The 18,832-nt window shown below is 28.1% G+C and overlaps 1 protein-coding gene across 1 annotated transcript in view; it reads right to left on the bottom strand.

Annotated features, from left to right (window-relative positions):
- Nucleotides 1–18,457, bottom strand: part of LOC123654736 — a 35,787-nt gene extending 17,330 nt beyond the window's left edge. Inside the window, exons 1-7 of the mRNA XM_045590621.1 lie at nucleotides 18,400–18,457; nucleotides 14,910–15,004; nucleotides 14,438–14,581; nucleotides 14,079–14,282; nucleotides 13,867–13,965; nucleotides 13,651–13,791; nucleotides 13,366–13,575 (exon numbers count right to left, since the gene is read on the bottom strand). Of these exons, the coding sequence (XP_045446577.1) occupies nucleotides 13,366–13,575; nucleotides 13,651–13,791; nucleotides 13,867–13,965; nucleotides 14,079–14,282; nucleotides 14,438–14,581; nucleotides 14,910–15,004; nucleotides 18,400–18,424 (918 nt within the window). The 5' untranslated portion in view covers nucleotides 18,425–18,457. The remainder of the gene's footprint in view (nucleotides 1–13,365; nucleotides 13,576–13,650; nucleotides 13,792–13,866; nucleotides 13,966–14,078; nucleotides 14,283–14,437; nucleotides 14,582–14,909; nucleotides 15,005–18,399) is intronic.
- Nucleotides 18,458–18,832: the final 375 nt, after the last annotated feature.

Here is an 18,832-nt window from a genome sequence, read left to right on the forward strand (position 1 = left end):
ACGTAAGAAAATATAAAATGATTGAATCAGATACAAAGATTATTCAAAATTAAATTTTGACTTTTTATCATCATCATCATTACAGCCTATGCAGTCCACTGCTGTACATAGGCTTCCACAAGTTTACGCCAAAAAAACGCGAACTCACGTGTTTTGCCCATAGTCACCACGCTGGGCAGGTGGGTTGGTGACCGTAGGGCTGGCTTTGTCGCACCGAAGACGCTGCTACCCGTCTTCGGCCTATGTATTTCAAAGCCAGCAGTTGGATGGTTATCCCGCCACCGGTCAGCTTTTTAAGTTCCAAGGTGGTAGCGGAATTCTGTTATCCCTTAGTCGCTTCTTACGACACCCACGAGAAGAGAGGGGGGTGGCTATATTCTTTAGTACCGTAGCCACACAGTACTTTGACTTTTTATATCAAATAAATATTTAAAAGTCGTTAAAATTATTCAAACAATAGTATGTATTGCTTTTGCATTTTTATGTATTACATATGCTACTAATTTTCTTCAATGCAAAATTTCGAAAATAATTTATTATATGTTTAATATTTGTTACAACATGTCCAAAATGTGAAACATAGATTATAACAAAAATGTTACGAGTTTTAGAGAACCTTACTAAGGTTTTCGTTGCTCAGCGTGAAATATTATCACTTGATATATTTAAAACTTACGTAGAACAATTTTGCGGTGAATTTATTGTTGCCATCTTGTAGGTATTTGTCGAGACTTTTCTCCTGGGCTGCAGTAAGGACAGCCAGAAAAAGAACTGAAAAAAATTGTTATATTGAAAGAATTTAGACTTATATCGCTTACAAAAATAACATTCATAGACCTGAAGATTACGAAAAGTTTATTACCTGTTTTATTTATATTAAAAATTAGGTATAAAAAAGGACCTTTTATAATTTTTAATTTTGTAACGAATTTTAATCTCACCTTATTACGAATGAGTTTTCTATTACTATTTGATGGATGTGTGTATAAATTGTTATGATATATTAAAAACATATTTAAAAAATCGATAAGCTTTAATGTAATATATTTTTACTTAAGTGAGTGTTCAACATACTCATTATATTTCGTTCTCCAATGTTTTTGTGTATGTGGTTTTTGTACCATCTCACAGAGGTGAATTAGTAATAGCCTTTGGTACAATACATTTAAAATATGATTTTTATGTATAAATGAATAAAGATGAATATCTAACTCTTTTCTTATTTTTTTTCTAATTTTTACTGTAATCCGTTTCCTTCCTAGGGGCATTCAGCAGTATGGCGGACTTAGCTTCTATTTAGCATACACGGTGTGTGACCTGCGTCACATCCTCTTTGTGCAAACAGCGACTTTTCTGTGTCTGGACCAAATCCTGAGGTATTCTCCTTTTTTATTTTGATGTTTGGAGAAGCGAAACCTAAAACCTAACTCTTGATGACAAAATTTCTAACTTGGAATTTACAGATTCGTTAAATTAAGAGAATTTGATAATTACCTTATCTGTCTAATACTTGATTAGTCCGGCACTTGTTAAAGTAAAACTTCTTTACGTACGCTTGACTTAGGCACGAAGCCAGTGAATGCGCGGAGAGAACGTTGAGAGGGAAATATAACTTCGTGAAGATAAAAAGAGAGAGAGAGAGTTACGTTCAGTTTTACATCAGTCGTGTGATCTAAACCACACTCATTTTTTATTTAGACTTAAGAAATTCTTCACTTAATAAACACGAGCAGCTCCAAAATCTCTGTAGGTATTTGTATATATTTTCGATTTTACTAGTTGACCACAACCCTGAAGTCGGGTCAAGGTCAAGTGTGATGTTGTAAATAAGATTATTTACATACAATTATTTGTATATATTTTTACTCATATTACTAACACGTGTAATATAACTGGTATATACAATTTTTTACATAATTGTTATTAATATACCCTATACTTCTTTTACATATATCCCATATAAGGAAAAAAATAAACGACGAGAGAAAAAATACGTGAGAGAAATAAATAAATGTAATGGTAAACAAAAATGATTTTTTTGTTAAGATTACCCATTAATTATTTCCTGACGTGTAACTATTTTTTTTTTTGTTTTTTTTTTTTGTACTTAATTGAACAGTGATGTAAATAAGTAACTGACTAATAAATTGTTAACATGAGATTTAAAAATTATTAGGGTCAGATACTGATTATTTAATTCTTTTTTAAAACTGTTTATAAAAGATGTCTTGTAGTTTTATTTGAAGACAAACTTATCGCTTTTTGTTCGGTAATAAAAATTCAAATATAGTTATGCACATACAGTATATGTATTACGCATATATTTAACAAGTTCGCGTGTTGAATTTGAAATTTGTCAAGGTTACTTCTTAGGTATATTAACAAGTTCATATTATTATAGACATATCTATACTCTATACAAAAAAAATAAAATTGGAGTATCTGTTTGTAATATTATAATAAACGCTTTTTACTAAATGCATACGGATGTATACACGGTACATATACCAAAAATAATATTTTTTATCTGTCTGTCTAATATTTTTTATCAATTTTTGTCTATCTGTCTGTTTGTTTCGGCTAATCTCTGAAACGGCTGGACCGATTTTTACGGGAATTTCATTGGCAGATAGCTGATGTAGTAAGAAGTAACTTAGGCTACTTTTATTTTAGACGTTTATTTACTGCATAACTCTGCGAACTGAACAATAACTTTTTATTAATATTATAAAAAAGATTTGAATATTTTGTTTCAGGTTTCAATTTTTTTTGTTACTCTTAGTTTAATTAATTTTAAGAGCATTTAAATGGTATCAAAAATCATTACACTCTGCACATGAAAATCGACTACATTCAGGTTTATATTTTGCAAGAATATCGGGTAACATAGCTGTAATACAGATTTTAATACTTCTATATGTACAACTTTCTTGGTTGTGGCTTCTGTGCCTTATTTACTTTATCTAAATAATCATATTTATACAGATTTCAACTTTATGGATATGCATATTGTTTATAGGCTTGTTATATTACAAAACAAAAACAACTTTATTAAAGGCTTAAAAACATTAGTAATACCTTTTGAGAATTTTACTAGTAATATATGTACTGATTTTAATCAGTGTACAATTTTTTTTGTACTGAATACACGAACAACATAGAGCAAGCAACGTATAGCTAAAACCAGTTTAAGATTTTAATAATAGTGTTTGATTTTAGCTTTGTGCAAACTGCTCTTCGTATGTCTTTCCATCGACGTTGTAAATACATACGATGTTTTGTTTGGTATCGTGATGATGTAATGAAATTATTTTTATTGCTAGCCTTAAGATTACCCATTTATGATTATGTTGTTTTGTTTTAAACAAAATGATAATTTAACACGTGTTCTTTACATAGAATAAATCATTTACTTTTATTTTAAGTAAAAAGTTTATATATATGTAGTTATCACAATATTGTGTGATAGGTAAATGTTAATAAAAGTAAATAAATAATCATATTGGTAAGGAAATATATTCAGCTATTGAAACCAATATCAAAACAACAAATTCTTTGTATTTTATATATTGTATATAAACAATTTAAAAGACAACAAAAGTGTAAAAGACAGGAAAAAGTGTTGTTTTAAGAAAACAATTAACAAAACTACTATTTTTTATGCAAAAATCATTGAGTACAATTTCACTTAGCTTCTAATTGAGCAGTAGCATCGTTGCAGTAAACAAAGTGTTATTTATTGTAAATATAGAAAAGTGCGAACCCTTAAGTTAGAGAAAGATAAGTTAAAAAACTTAATTTAGTGGATAAACACGTTATTTATTAGTAGAAAATTTGAACAGGAGTGCATCATTTCTGAGGATTGTACAATTTTTGAGAAACGTTCTCGACATAATCACAACAACAATACAACTTTATTTTTTTCTATGTTTCGTGTATCAGATTAAAAAAAATATATTTAGTTTTATCCGATTAATGAAGTTAAAAATGATTTATTGTAACGGAATTATTACAGGTTTAATAAAACATCCTGATATTAAATATCGTATTTTATCTCTGCGCTTAACCTTGACACTTTATAGTTCGTTGACAAAGACATTACATTTTGTTGTCAAGCTACAACCGGTTTGAGATGTTGTTTAAATTCAGAATCGACTGCAGAATATTTTAAGGTACATATTTTTTCCATTCGTTTATATTTATGGATAGTCCAATTGATGGTTTTGTAATACAAAGTAAATAACTGTTTCTATGAGTAACATAGTATATTGGTTATTTGATTACAGAAGGTCAGTCGGATTACAGGTAAGGTCGGCAACGCGCTTGCGATTTTCGTGTTGAAGGCGTCTATAAGCTAAGGTAATCGCTTACCGTCAGGTGAGTCGTACATTTTTTTGTACTAATAATAAATATGAATAATACATATTATTCCAATTTTTTGCTTTACCTGTTATCTATAGTTCGAATGAGACCATCTCATATGCTGTACCATAACAGATGTGAGGGATTCCTAAGAGCGCGTTTTCTCTTTAAATCGAGTCACTTTGTGATGCACCCATCATCGATGTTGTAATAGCCAATGATATTTTTCCAAATAAAATAGACGATATTGTCGACATTGACGATTATTTATCGGAGCTCGATAAAACTTAGTTCTTCGATCTATGGTTAATTCTTTTTCTGCTCTTTAACTATTTTTTATGTTTATACACATGAAGTAAATTAAATACATTCGCATGACGCCTAAAGCATTTAAGTAATCAGTAGATATAAGGATATGGATTTACATTTTAATTGTTATACGCAACCTAATTTGGTATCTGCATCCTGTTTACCTTCTTACATTTTTCTTAAGTTTCTAACTATCATGTATTATTAAGGAAGATGACATAATTTCAATTTAATTAAAAGATTTTAAGACTTTCTTTCGCTGATACGATTGAGCATAATTTAATTTCTTATACAATACCTCTCAATAAACCTTGGTATTTTAAAAACATTTCATATAGATTGCTTTTAATCTCTTGACATGATTTTAACTAACAATCCTAGTATTTAACGGGTTGCTTTAAGATTGTTGTCGTTGCCAATGTGGTGCAGATACTTCATTGCATGTTTTCTTCGAAGTAGTAGTTAAACTTTCTTACAAACTATGTCTCCTCAAAGTTAAACCTCTTGAAATATTTTACTTGCGAGTCATTAATTTATTAAAAATCTACCTTTTCAGTTTTGTTTGCCTAAAATTCGAAAACTTTTAAATTTCAGTAAATAGTTTGTTTACAGAAATTAAAGTACTTAAAATTTTCTACAAATATCACTATTTGTTTCTTTTAGACCAATCGTTCGGCAATTTTCAGCGATCTCTGCAAAACCCACTTTTTACATTCCAAAAACTTTATTTTTTATTAGAATGCTGTTATTTGATAAATTTCTCCTAGTATACTGCACAAGTAGTAAAAAAAGGATCGAAATTATTAAAATTCGACATCAAATAATTGTTTTTGCTGGCAAACGAAAAAAAAACCGACGTCAATTACATCAACAAGTAATACAACATAGGTAGACGAAAAAATTGTCAAGTAAATATGCTTTATCAAAGATCACTCCAAAAGTTGTAATCAGATCTCGATGAAATTTAAATGTGACCACACGATAAACATCAGCTTTCGATTAAATTAAAAATCATTAAAATCGGTACACCCAGTAAAAAGTTATGCGGATTTTCGAGAGTTTCCCTCGATTTCTCTGGGATGCCATCATCAGACCCCGGTTTCCTTATCATAGTACCAAACTAAGGATATCTCCTTTCCAACAAAAAAAGAATTATCAAAATCGGTTCATAAACGACGGAGTTATCCCCGAACATACATAAAAAAAAAATATATAATTATATACGGTCGAATTGAGTAACCTCCTTTTTTGAAGTCGATTAAAAAAGGTAGGACTTTAACTAATAATAAAACTTAAAATAGTTACTTATGATCATATATTAATAATTACAATATGCGATATTACAAATTATAATATGCAAAAATTATATGAGCCGTTGCCTTTTAGAAGCTTCTGGCTGAGGTTCTTCAGTATGTACGAGTATAATCTCACAATCTTCTTTTGCAATCCTCATTTCTCCTTGAGAATTTACACCACCTGTTTCAATTTTCAGAACAAGCAGAATATGTACCGGGACCAAACCTCAGATTTGGATTCAGCATCCCAAAATACATATAGTATGAAAGAAACCAGAACTACTCCAAAACATTCGTAGTAAAAACACAATTTAGCTGTGTTACATTGTAATACATTTTCAATAGTACAATAGTCTTACTAGTAGATATTTTCACCAACCACTAATTAATTTTTATAAATTATTATAATGTTACTTACGACAAAAACACAAAAGGTGCTTCATGTTGATGAGACACACACGCTAGTTGTTCACGCATTTACTAGTAGATATTTTCAAGGGAACTGCTCTTTTATACAGCTATAATAGTTCATAAACAATATGTTCATGTTATGTAGAGAAAAATTATAGTTTTGCTATGCATCCGTGGCATTGACATTTTTTTCAATAAAGAAAACAGTGCTCTTTAACTGGAACTAAATGGGTGAATTAAAAACTATTCAAAATACAGGAAAATATTATTTGAAACTACCTTTTTTGTGTAAATAATTTTGTTGCAACATAAAAGTGTTTAATATTTAAAATTAAACATATTTTACATTTATATTTGGATTACGAAATCAAAATGATTGACTAATTTTGGTGTATCTAGAAAACAACTAACACTAAAGCTTGCCCAGGATGAAAATTACAATTGAGTTTTACTGCTTCCAGGTTTGTCCTTGTTTAAAGCGGTTGGAAAATCGCTTGCGATGCTCCTAGTGTTACCGGCGTCCGTTGACTACAGTAACCTCTTACGATAATAAATTATATAAATATAATAAAGTAAAACAATTAATACGTTTTCACTTTTAAAAAGTAAATTAATAAATAAATAAAAATGAATAGCTGTATAATTTTTTATTATTTAATAAAACATAAAATAACTTCTTAACAATGACACTTCTAGTTGCGCATATTTCTGTTGTATATAACTATATATACTTTAATGCTACCATATATTATATTGTTAATTTCTTGTCTCGACTATAAATTGTTTATATATTGTATTGCGATGTACCCAACATACATAATTTTGTTTAATTTTAGTGTTTGTAATTTCTCATTAAAGTAAATTATATTCTTTGAACAAATCAATGATCTTTAACCTTATTACAGGCGTCCATCGGCTACAGTAACCTCTTACGATCCAGAGTTCTGTACGCTTGTTTATTAAATAAGTGGTATAGAATGTCTATCGTCTTTTGAATTTCTAGTACAGTAGGTTGTGATTGGTATTTTGGTTACTAAATGTATATGTAGTGTGACCATCAAGCATTAAGAAGTTTTAGTTGATTTGATATTATCATACGTTATTTGACACTGTATGTAGTCAAGTAACAAAGCTATATAATTTTATGTCCCTTAACAATTCAAATTATAGCTTAAGGTCTTTCTATACGTTATATTCTACAAATAATTACGTACGTATAATTAGTAACCCTGCTTTCCTGCCATGAGTCTGGGTGTAATAGTTATTGCCATGAGTCAGGGTGTAAAGTTATTTATATGTCTTATTTATCTGTATGTGTGAATGGAAAATTAAAAGGAACATTTGGCAAGGCGGATTGAAAATTGAGCAAGTTATCGAACTAATTGGAACATATGTTATTAATGAAAATATTTTTTGTAAAATCTTACCTTGAATTTCTATATAAAATACGAAAAAAAATTTCACCGACCTATTATTTAAGGAATTTATTTTATTTATTTTACTAAGGATTTTTTATTCATTAAAGGAATATATTTATTTTATTTAAGGAACATTTAATGTACTAACAAATTATTTTTATATTGTGGGTGTATCTACATACATTGTGATATGTAGGGTTTAATAGAAAAGCACATACACTTTTTAAATATTTTTATTTATCGCTTACGTTACATAATAACGACATTACATTTTCTTATAATTTCATGAGATATAAAAATTGAACAACATGATTTGAGTATTTATTTATGAGTATAACATTTGATCGTATAAAAAATGCCTTAATTGTAAATGTCTACTTAAACACTCAGGAATACTCCATTAAATAGAGTCAATGATTTAGACTTCACTGCAAAGTAAAATGGTCTGTCTGCTTTGAAGAGTTTAGGTGGGATGTAGTCTATCAGTATAGTTTCGACCTTAGCAATGAACACTGTAATAAAACATAGACAATTAATTAAAAAATAGAAAAAGTGTAAACAAATATCTAAATCATATATATTAATACGTATAATATATATATAAAGAGTGGGTAGTCCCAGTAGTGGGATATTACGGGCTGAAGCGTAACTATATATTAATACGCAAGGTTAAGATCTTTGCCTCCCTTTTTAGAAAAAAACCTCTGCACATAAATTACATTTAATAGATAATTGCTTGCTCTACCGGCATCAACAATTAAAAAAATATATGATTGCTTTTGTTTTTGTAAATTAATTAATTATTAAAAATTATATATATGATAGCTTTAATTTTGAAACGTCAACATGATTGACGGTCGGTAATTTTTTTGTTCAATTTTAAAACAAATTTAAAATTATTATAGTTATTTAGTGCAAATTATTCGCACGGGTATAGCTAGTATACATGTAAATTAATAAGTTTAGCAATAATTAATTGATCAAATAAAAACGTTGACGCCATAATTTTTTTATATCAATGGAAAACAAAGAGCAACATTTTATTTAAAAAAGTATATAGGTGTTAAGCATGCAAAATTACACTTTCGATATATTTGACATAGTTTGTGAGTGTATCTTACATTTGATTAGAATGAGTAAACATAAGTGTTATTATATTCTGGGATATGATTTTCAAAGCATCAATGCTTTAGTGTTTATCGGCAAGTTATCAGATAATTGTACGTTGTAGTACGTTATTAGTAACATTTTCTCAACTTGATACTTTTATGGTTTGAAAAATGAATACATTTTTAAAATGTTTTATTAGAATAAAAAATGGAATTAATGCATACATATAAACATAGCTGTACAATAATAATAAATACTTCCTGAACGGTAGTGAAATAAGTTGACTAAAAGTGAATATGAGAGTTAGGTATATGGAATAAATAAGTAGGTTCTTAAAGTAAAATGGTTATTTATTACTACTACAATTGTTTAAAAACGGGATATTTTACATGTTTTTTTTTTCGACATTATCTACGAATATCTTGTTCATCGCTTCAGCCTGTAATATCCCATTACTGGGCATAGGCCTTTTTCCCCATGTAGGAGAAGGATCAGAGCTTAATCCACCACGCTGCTCCAATGCGGGTTGGCGAATATATTCCCTACTATATAAGTAACGATCGCTGTCAGGTGTACATGATTACAAACGGGACCGACGGGACCTTCTTATCGTCTTGATGTTTACTTTATGTTTTATATTCATCTTATTTTTTAAGGACAATCGATCAAAGATCTCATGCTCTGTAAACGCTTTACTAGAATTATAGAGATTTGATTGCACTTACTTGACTATTAAAATTATTTCATTGTAATAACAATATAATAACTAAAATATACATCACATAATGTAAAAACTACAATACGTCATGTCGCTTTTGTTTTTGTTTGTTTTTGTTTTTGTCGTTTTAAACATAATACAAACAAAGCAATATAAATTGTGTCACTATAAATAAAGAAGTACATCATTGTATAGTGTCAACGCGATTCCACTGCAAGCCGAAAGGACATTGAAGTTTAACTTCGTTGGAACTCGCGCATATTTTAGAGAAAGGAATACTGAATAAAACCAAAGTTATTGATATTATATGTTATAATATTTCAAAAAAAAAAAAAAACACAGTAAAAATTACAGTACAAAAAATATAAAACTATGATATATGTAAATTACAGTATTGAGTAATACTTTATTATAATATTGATCAGATAAAATGTCGACTTTCATAGTTTTACGTTTACGTTTATAAACACAAAATGATTATACAAAATATTTATACATTTCTAAATTATGGTTATATGTCTATAATTTCAGGAGCTTGAAATTTCGTATGATGCGTTGTTTAAAAACTTCTAAATTGATAAAAAAGTTCTCGAGAAGTTTAAGTCAATTATTATTAATAATAATAATTATTATTATTATAATACACTTTATTGTACGCCAAAATCAGAAATAATACATAGCAAAGAAAGAAAAATATTAAGGGGCGGCCTTATCGGTAAAAAGCGGTCTCTTCCAGGCAAAGGAAATGGTCTAGCGTCAGCATAGATGTACAAGTTACAAAAAATAATAATAATTCTAGTATATTATAAAACAATATACTTATACATTACTTAAGAACATCAAATAATTCAAGGATGAAATGGTTGTGAAACACTTTTTTTTTAATCGCCAGAACTGTAGTCGAATAAATTTGAAATCTGGTATAAGTATAAAAGAAATACGTTCACCAAATATATGATTATATACGATGGAAGATTATACACCAAGCATTACTCCATTAAATAGAGTCAATGATTTGGACTTCACTGCAAAGTAAAATGGTCTGTCTGCCTTGAAGACTTTAGGTGGGGTGTAATCTTGAATTGCACTTGCAGCAAAAGCAATGCCGAATACTGTAATAAAACGTAATTAATTGTTTAGATATAAAGAGACAATAATGAAAATGTAAAAAAAAAACACATAATTTGCAATTGTATGAATTGATAAAATAATCATGGTATATAATCATGCATAAATTGTTTAACTGCATTTAATACGACTTTGCAATTAAGTGAAATGAAAAATAAACGCCTACTATTCCTTAATCGTTTTTCTTTTTTTATTCAAAGTGTTAAAACACTTTCCCAGGACGTTGCACAGGTCGTGAGTAGCTTTATTTGCCATTCATCACCTTTTAAGTTGGCCGAATTAGAAGATTAGATAGTTTTTTTTCTTTTCTAGTCTTATTCTTATAATTAAAGTTTAAATAAACAAACACATATATTTAGATATAAAAAAGAAGGCTTTTTTGAAAGTCGGTTAAAAGTGAGATTTTTTTTTAGTCTTCGTTTTAGGATAAAGACAAACCGGATTTTGATATCGGTTATTATTAATTAAACTTTTTGTTATTTTACAAGTAAGATTTGTAAGGATGGAAAGAAGATAATTTATGTTTTCTAGCTGATTTATTCTAAATTGCCCTGCACTAATTACTAATGGATATTTATTATCATCATCACCGTCACTTCAGCCTATCGCAGATCCCTGCTGGCCATTATTATTATTTATTAAATGCATCGCTTAATGTAAGATGTACATCGTGTTTGAAGCATTAATAAGTACAACATTAAATATACTCTTAAGAATCGAACTAGATCGTAATCTTCGCCCATCTGCTTAATGGATAAAAATTAATGATTACTAGCAAGACTCTAAATAAGTATAATAATTATCACTTTAAAGAATTACAAAAATTATATTTTTTCATTCACGACAACGGTCTGAATAAATCATTCAATTCAATTTATAAATCAAAATTTATTGCGGGTATTCAATTAGTTTCTAATTTTTCACACTGCTTATAACGTTCTTTTTTGTTGTTGTATTAAGCTTATGAAGCTCAGATGACAGATCGACGAAATATTTTACCAAAACTGACACATAAAGACGCAAGTATGAAAGCGTTGAGCTAAAGCGCCACTATTCAAAAAGTGTTTATACGTGAGTTGATTTGAAATTGAACAAAAAATTTACCGACAGTCAATCATGTTTTGCGCAACCTGTTATTCTCGATGTGTTGTTATGTTGTTTTTTTTTGAGTTGTGTAATAAAGTTTAAATAAATAAATAAATAATTAATTAATTGACAAAAACTAAATCAAGAATTTTTTTTTAGTTTTGGATGCGGTAGAACAAACAATTTTATCTATAAAACGATATAGGAGGCAAACATGTTAACCTTAGCGTATTAATATATGTGATCCTATTTAGTATGTTAAAGATAAATCGCGAAATGTTTGCTGGAAAAATTTCTGGCCAGGTTATATTCAAAACCACCATTCAAACTAGACTTTTAGCAGGCAATTCTATGTCATCGTATTTATAAAATAGCGCTCATTTTGACAACATGTAGGTGAAAGAAACTGGAAAAAATATATATTAATATAACTGTTTATACCTGGTAGCCCAGAAGTTTTATAGATAACCCAGCGTTTGCATTTTATACAGGCTTCATACTGTAGGTAGGTATTAAATTTATTATAAGAATACCTATTTTTTTTGTTTTTGAATTAACTTTAGCCTGACCAGGAATTTTTAAATAACCCTTTCGCGATTATTTTTCAAATATTATAAAGTAAATTTAAAATATTTTACATTTAATGTTATGTAAATGTAGTAATAAATAAATAAAACAACTAAATTGTTGATCAAATAAGAAATCTTAAACAATAATTATAATACATAAAATGTATGTACACTATAGTCATTACCAATCTCCAGTCTAGAGATATCTTCACTTGAAACATTGATTAGTATTAGGTAGTAATTGGAATTTAATAGGAATATAAATATAATTATTGCTTATACACCAAGCATTACTCCATTAAAAAGAGTCATTGATTTATATTTCACTGCAAAGTAAAATGGCCTATCGGCCTTGAAGACATTAGGTGGAGTGTACACTCCTATATTGTCAGAGATAGCAACGTTGAACACTGTAATAGATGTTGACAACATTATATCATATACAAAATGAGTATACGAGTATAATATGTATGCGCGGCATATGCTTATGTTTTTGTGTAAATACAATGTCTTCTTGTTTTAACTACACATAAGAGTATGCTGATATAATCTAATCATAACATTCCCAGTAACAAGGTTGTCTGGCAGAAATTTTACTATATTTACTTAATTATAATATGATCTGCTGGTTGATTTAATTTTAAGATTATAACGCTGTATCTATTACGTATCAAATGGGAATTGAAAATGTTAATATACTCACCATTTGCCGCAGCAGCTTCAGCGCCTTCCTCGTTTACTTCAATGAAGGCTTTTTGAAGAGCTGAGTCTATGTATAGGTCTTCATTAGTATCCAAAAGATTATAAAGTCTAGCATGCTCAGGCGAAAACATTCTTTTGATGTTCATCTAAACATAATTTTAATAAAAACGATTAAAATCGAAGACGAAAATATTTGTTTGTCACATTGTATATCATGTTATTCAAATTTATCAATCTAATAATGTCTTATTTATTACCTTTTGCAGAATTTCCTTTAAATTGGTTGTAGTTTCGATTTTAAATTTGGGAAGAAAAATTTCTACTTCCTGTGGATATATATCCTGAGTGATCCTATCAAGTACTGTCGGATCTTTAAGTTTTTCTTCTAATTGTTTAATACCGTCTATTTCACGGGGTAATACAAAAACACATGAAGATTCGTCTCCTTCATATGGTATTTCAAGAATCTGAAATCATATGTAAACATTTTTTAACCATTGTTTTAATTCTGCGTATAAATTTAAATATAATACGCCACTTACTTGAGCATTAAGTTCATCACTGTCCGCATATTTGTAATGGCCTGAGTTGTACATGGTTGGGACTTGTTTTACAGTTTCTTTGGTGACATAAAAATCTTTGTTTAAAGTTGCATCTTTGTCGAAAGGTTTTTTCCAAGTTCCCTTAGTAAGAAATATAAAATTAAAATAAGCTAGGAATGTTTATTAAACATAAATAAAGCGTAACTTAGTACTAACCTTAAAGTAAATCGCATTGACTAGAAGCGCTCGAGTGTCATCGTCTAAGCTATCTGGTGATACTAAATTTTTAATGCGTTTATTAGTTTGATTTTCGACCTGAAATTGAATTTAAAGATTATTGAGAGTGTAGTGAAATTATTCATCGATTAGTTTATAATTAAAATTAATTTATAAACGCTTTTATATTAATTAATCTAGTTAAACATTACCCAAGTATTGACTTCATCGGCGGCTTTTTGTTGCATATTAAAATTAATGTTTTGTACTTCTGAACCAAACGTGTCTCGGCTGACGGATGCAAATTCAGCATTTAATTTGTAGTTTTCAGCCACATAGATTTTACTAGCAGTATTCAAAGTAATTCCTTTTGTTGATCTTAATTCTGACCTCGCAAACGAAAACGCAGCTTTGGTCTAAAAAAAGAATACACTAACAGTAATAGATTTCAAAATTATTGTTTCTTTTGTTTCATACTTATAAATATTTATGTAATAAAATACAACATTTAAGATATAAATAAATTATACAAAATCATTTTCTGTAAATATATTATTATTATTAGTCTTACTATGTTATCATTAGGCATTCCGATAGCATCGAGCAGTTCGTCGTGTGATTCTCCAACTGAGGCAAGAGCGAGTTGTGCGAGCGGCGTCATAACAGAGTAAGCGGACAGAACCACGCTTTCATCAGGCTTGGACTTCACTACTTCCTGTGAAATAAAATTTAATTTTTTTTGGCTACTCGTTATTACAATAGAACATAAAGAAACTGAACTTGAATTAAGAAGGAAATATTATTGAGTATGGCATTGAAATATTCATAAATGTAATTTGATATGCAGTTAAGTAATTAGTAATAAACACATTAAGGTTGTCATTTTATATCAATAAATTTATTTGTATTTTATTAATTTTAACAATTTTAAAGCAAAGATGTAAATAATTTTTACTACTTTTTTTTTCATAATATGTAATTTTCTTTATAATTATCATACTATTTGCTAATTCTAGTAATCATTTTAAAGGCTTAAAACTTACATAGAACATTTTTGCAGTGAGTTGATTGTTTCCATCGTGAAGATATTTGTCGAGACTTTTTTCTTGTGCTGTAGCAATTACAGCCAGAGATAATACTGAAAACATTCAAAACATCTGAATATAGATTGACATTGTTAATTGGAAAATATTAACTAAAAAACGTTGAGGTTCAATAGACTTAATTCCCTGTAATTTGGTCTTAATATAATTTCAGACTTGTATTCAAACTATATATATATATATATACAACACTATATACAAAACCAATTAACAGTTTAAATTGTTACATTTTAACACTAGGTATATTACAAGTGTAGGTAATGTACCAATTGCTATGCAATATTTTAATGACAATATTTATTATTATTATTATAATTATGCTTTAATCAATCTCATTAGATATCTCGTTTCTATTGTATTGTCGACCTTACTAAATGTTACAACATGTAATGTGTTAACCGAAAGTCCCTAGTGTATGCCGAGAGGAAAAAAGCGGGAGATAAAAAACTCTCGGTACATAAAATTTAATGTCGCTAATTGTACAACAAAGTAAGATTTACATACAAATACGAAACAGCCAAAAATACTTCAAAAAAGAAGAATGTTCTTGATTCTACTGAATTTTTTTCATAACTTTTTATTGGTGGGACCAATTTGGATGATCTTTTTTAAATGAAAGCTGGTACTTTTTGAGTTATTTCTTAGAATGCGTATTTACTTACTATTTTCTCGTCCACCTACGTTGTATAACTTTTTCGATGTCATCGGCTTCTTTATCGTTTGCAAGAAAACACAATTATGTAAAAATAAGGTATTATGATGACCTTCATGATAGATAATAATTTTGTTTTTATAGATTTGTATCGTCTTTCAGACGTGTTTATTGGGATATAAATAAACAAGTAGTAATAAAAACACAGTGGAAATTAATCGACAAAATAATATAAATAGTTGTTACATGTATACGTTTTTAAATTTGTTTTAGTTAAAACTAGCACATATACCTAGATGAATTTATGGCAGCCTAGGTGCTTACAGTTTTGTACATGTATATAGTATGTAATTGTCTACAATTATATATATTAATAAGTTATTGGTCACCTTTTCGTCGATTGTTCTTCTTCAATATTTTTGAATATATTATATTTATTTGTATTTATTATTAATTGGTTCAGCGAATTTTATGAGAGGCCTGTGTTACCTATAATTCTTTTTTTTCTATATACATCTCATGTATTGATAACGTGCATTAAAAATATATTTTAATAAAACGAGATCACAAGAAAAAAATATTACCTTGACATTTAAAATTAATTAGTGGACGATGCGACTTATTCTATTTACAAGTCTCTTATGATAATAAATATTTTGTATGCTTCTTTTTTATTCAATATCGAACTTACACTAAATTTTAGACAAGTTAAAAAGATGTGGGCAAATAAAATATCTATTTTACAGAATTCTTTACTTTCCAGTTAAATATTGTTTGATTAATATAAAAAAAGGATTGATTGACGTGTTATAGATTAGAATTCCATTTTTATACATAGAGTAACTATTTTTTTTTCTTTTTTGTTTTTCATGTATTTATCGTACACACACGGTCGACTATTCTTAAGTGGGTAACGTACCACTTTCAATATTCTTATACCCCACACTTTACATTAAAAAAGGTGGTGTCTTCGCTAGAAAACTGTAAAAATAGATTGTTTCTTTTATATATATATCTTAGAAGTAAAGTCGACTATCACCAAATATACATAATACATATCTAATCTATATTTATATTATCTAATCTCCACTGGTGACAAGGGGGCTAGTGCATTTTTGCCCAGAGAAATGCTGCCAGCATTCTTGGCACAATTCCATGCGGACATGATTTGTACCAATACTATATGTAAATATTTAGTTTTTAAGTTGTGAATTGTAAATATGTATGATGTTTAATTAAAAAAAAATCTATATTTTTATTTGTCAATATTACAAATTAATCGAATAAAAATTTATCCGGAATCAGGTTCCGGACTCTATTTACTAAATAAAAATCAATTTTTACAAACGTAACGTGTTAAAGTAAATATACAGTTTAAGTTAAATTTAATTAATATAATCGAATATTCTAAAGCAGATACTATAAATATAAATAATTTCAGATGACAACTGAGAGATCAATTTTATCATAATATCTACACTCGTTAATTTCTTTTGTCCGAAATCGACTATCAATAAAAAAGTAATTATATAAACAAAAACCGTCTGTATACTTAAAACCTGTTTAAGTGTTAAATACTAATAGTGTGATTTTAGCTTTGCATTACTGGTATTTCCATCCACATTGTAAATATACACGAAATCATGTTTGGATTTATAATGACGTAATGATATGTATTTAAACGTTGTCTGTTGCTAACCTCAGTCACGTGACCAATTTTTAAATATTGGCCGTTATTCTTTATAAGTTATGGTTATTATTTCTTTTTATTGTTTCTAGATAGGACTCTCCGAAACACTTTTAGTACTTTAATTGTCACAACAATGCTTCAATCATTATTATTACAAATAATGTACTTTTTTTTCTCTATCACTGACAATGTACTAATATTTCTTGGAAACAAAATAATAAACCTTGGCAGAATGTCGCTAATGGCGATCGTATGCCAAAAATAAAAGAAGAAAAAGAAGAAATAATAAACCTTTTAATGACGTAAATTAATGTTTTCTTTACAACTTGTCATAATTTTGATCTATATGTAACGGTATCCCGTTTTATATATAAAATTAAAATCATAATATTAGTCAACATAAAAGTTTCCAATACTTATTGCCAGAACTTTTTAAAAGATTTTATATTTATAGTCTCTCGAGTACCTTCTTAGTTTTATTTGACATTTTTTTTATGTAGGTAAGTAAAAAAAATATATTAAAATTATTTATTTCCTTATGTTTCCTCAATATTGTTGTATTCGCCTATAATTGGGAAGACACTTTTAACGTTTTTTATTATTAATTTTATGTAAATATACTTATAGGTACTCGTAGTGTTTCAAAGTACATATTATTAATAAATTAAATATAACATTTCTAAAGTTGATACTTAAAACTTTATAAAACGAATTATTATTTACACGATAATACGATAACGATTGTTATTTAATATTATTTTAATGTGAGAACGCAATGAGGCAAATTATTTTGCTCTATAGTTTATATTTGGAGCAAGAAGTGACCGGTATTGAATACTTTATAACTAAAAACGACATTATTGCAGATATTTGTAAAAATTATTCCTATGTTAAAATAAAACAAATATTGTACATAGCTTAGTCTAAGCCTTTTAAGTACCTATGTAATCAAAAGCAAAAAAAATATCATGCTCAACTTGACTTAATATTTTTGTAATCAAATTAATTTAAACTATTTTTTAATAATTAAAGTAAATATTTAAGTCTTTTTTGGATTTACTTAGAATGTAATAATATATGTTACTTACGACACAATGACAAAAGACGCTTCATTTTGACAGTACAGTGTACGCGGTCGCCGATCACACACTGGCTACTTTTTCAAGATGCTAATCTTTAAATAGTTTTGACAAAGCCAATATTTTGATGTTACCATAGCAAGTAATAAACGCTGGGCTATCTAAGATTCGCAGAAGTGTTTTTATGTATACAAAATCATTGTTTGAATTATTTACAGTTTTTCCCATTTATTATTTACGTAAACGATAGCTAAATATTTTTATAATAATTAATAGGTTATATAAGTAGAAAATTAGAAAAAAGAAATTGAAAAAAGAAATAAATAATGGGATGACAATATTAATCTGGAATCTTGGAAACCGGAAATAGGGTGAAATAAGATAGTAAGAGACTGATAAACAGATAGATCAAGATCTCAAGTATGTCTATATTCTTTTATAA

This window comes from Melitaea cinxia, chromosome 6 (genome assembly GCF_905220565.1).
Source record: "Melitaea cinxia chromosome 6, ilMelCinx1.1, whole genome shotgun sequence".
NCBI classification, from domain to species: domain Eukaryota; kingdom Metazoa; phylum Arthropoda; class Insecta; order Lepidoptera; family Nymphalidae; genus Melitaea; species Melitaea cinxia.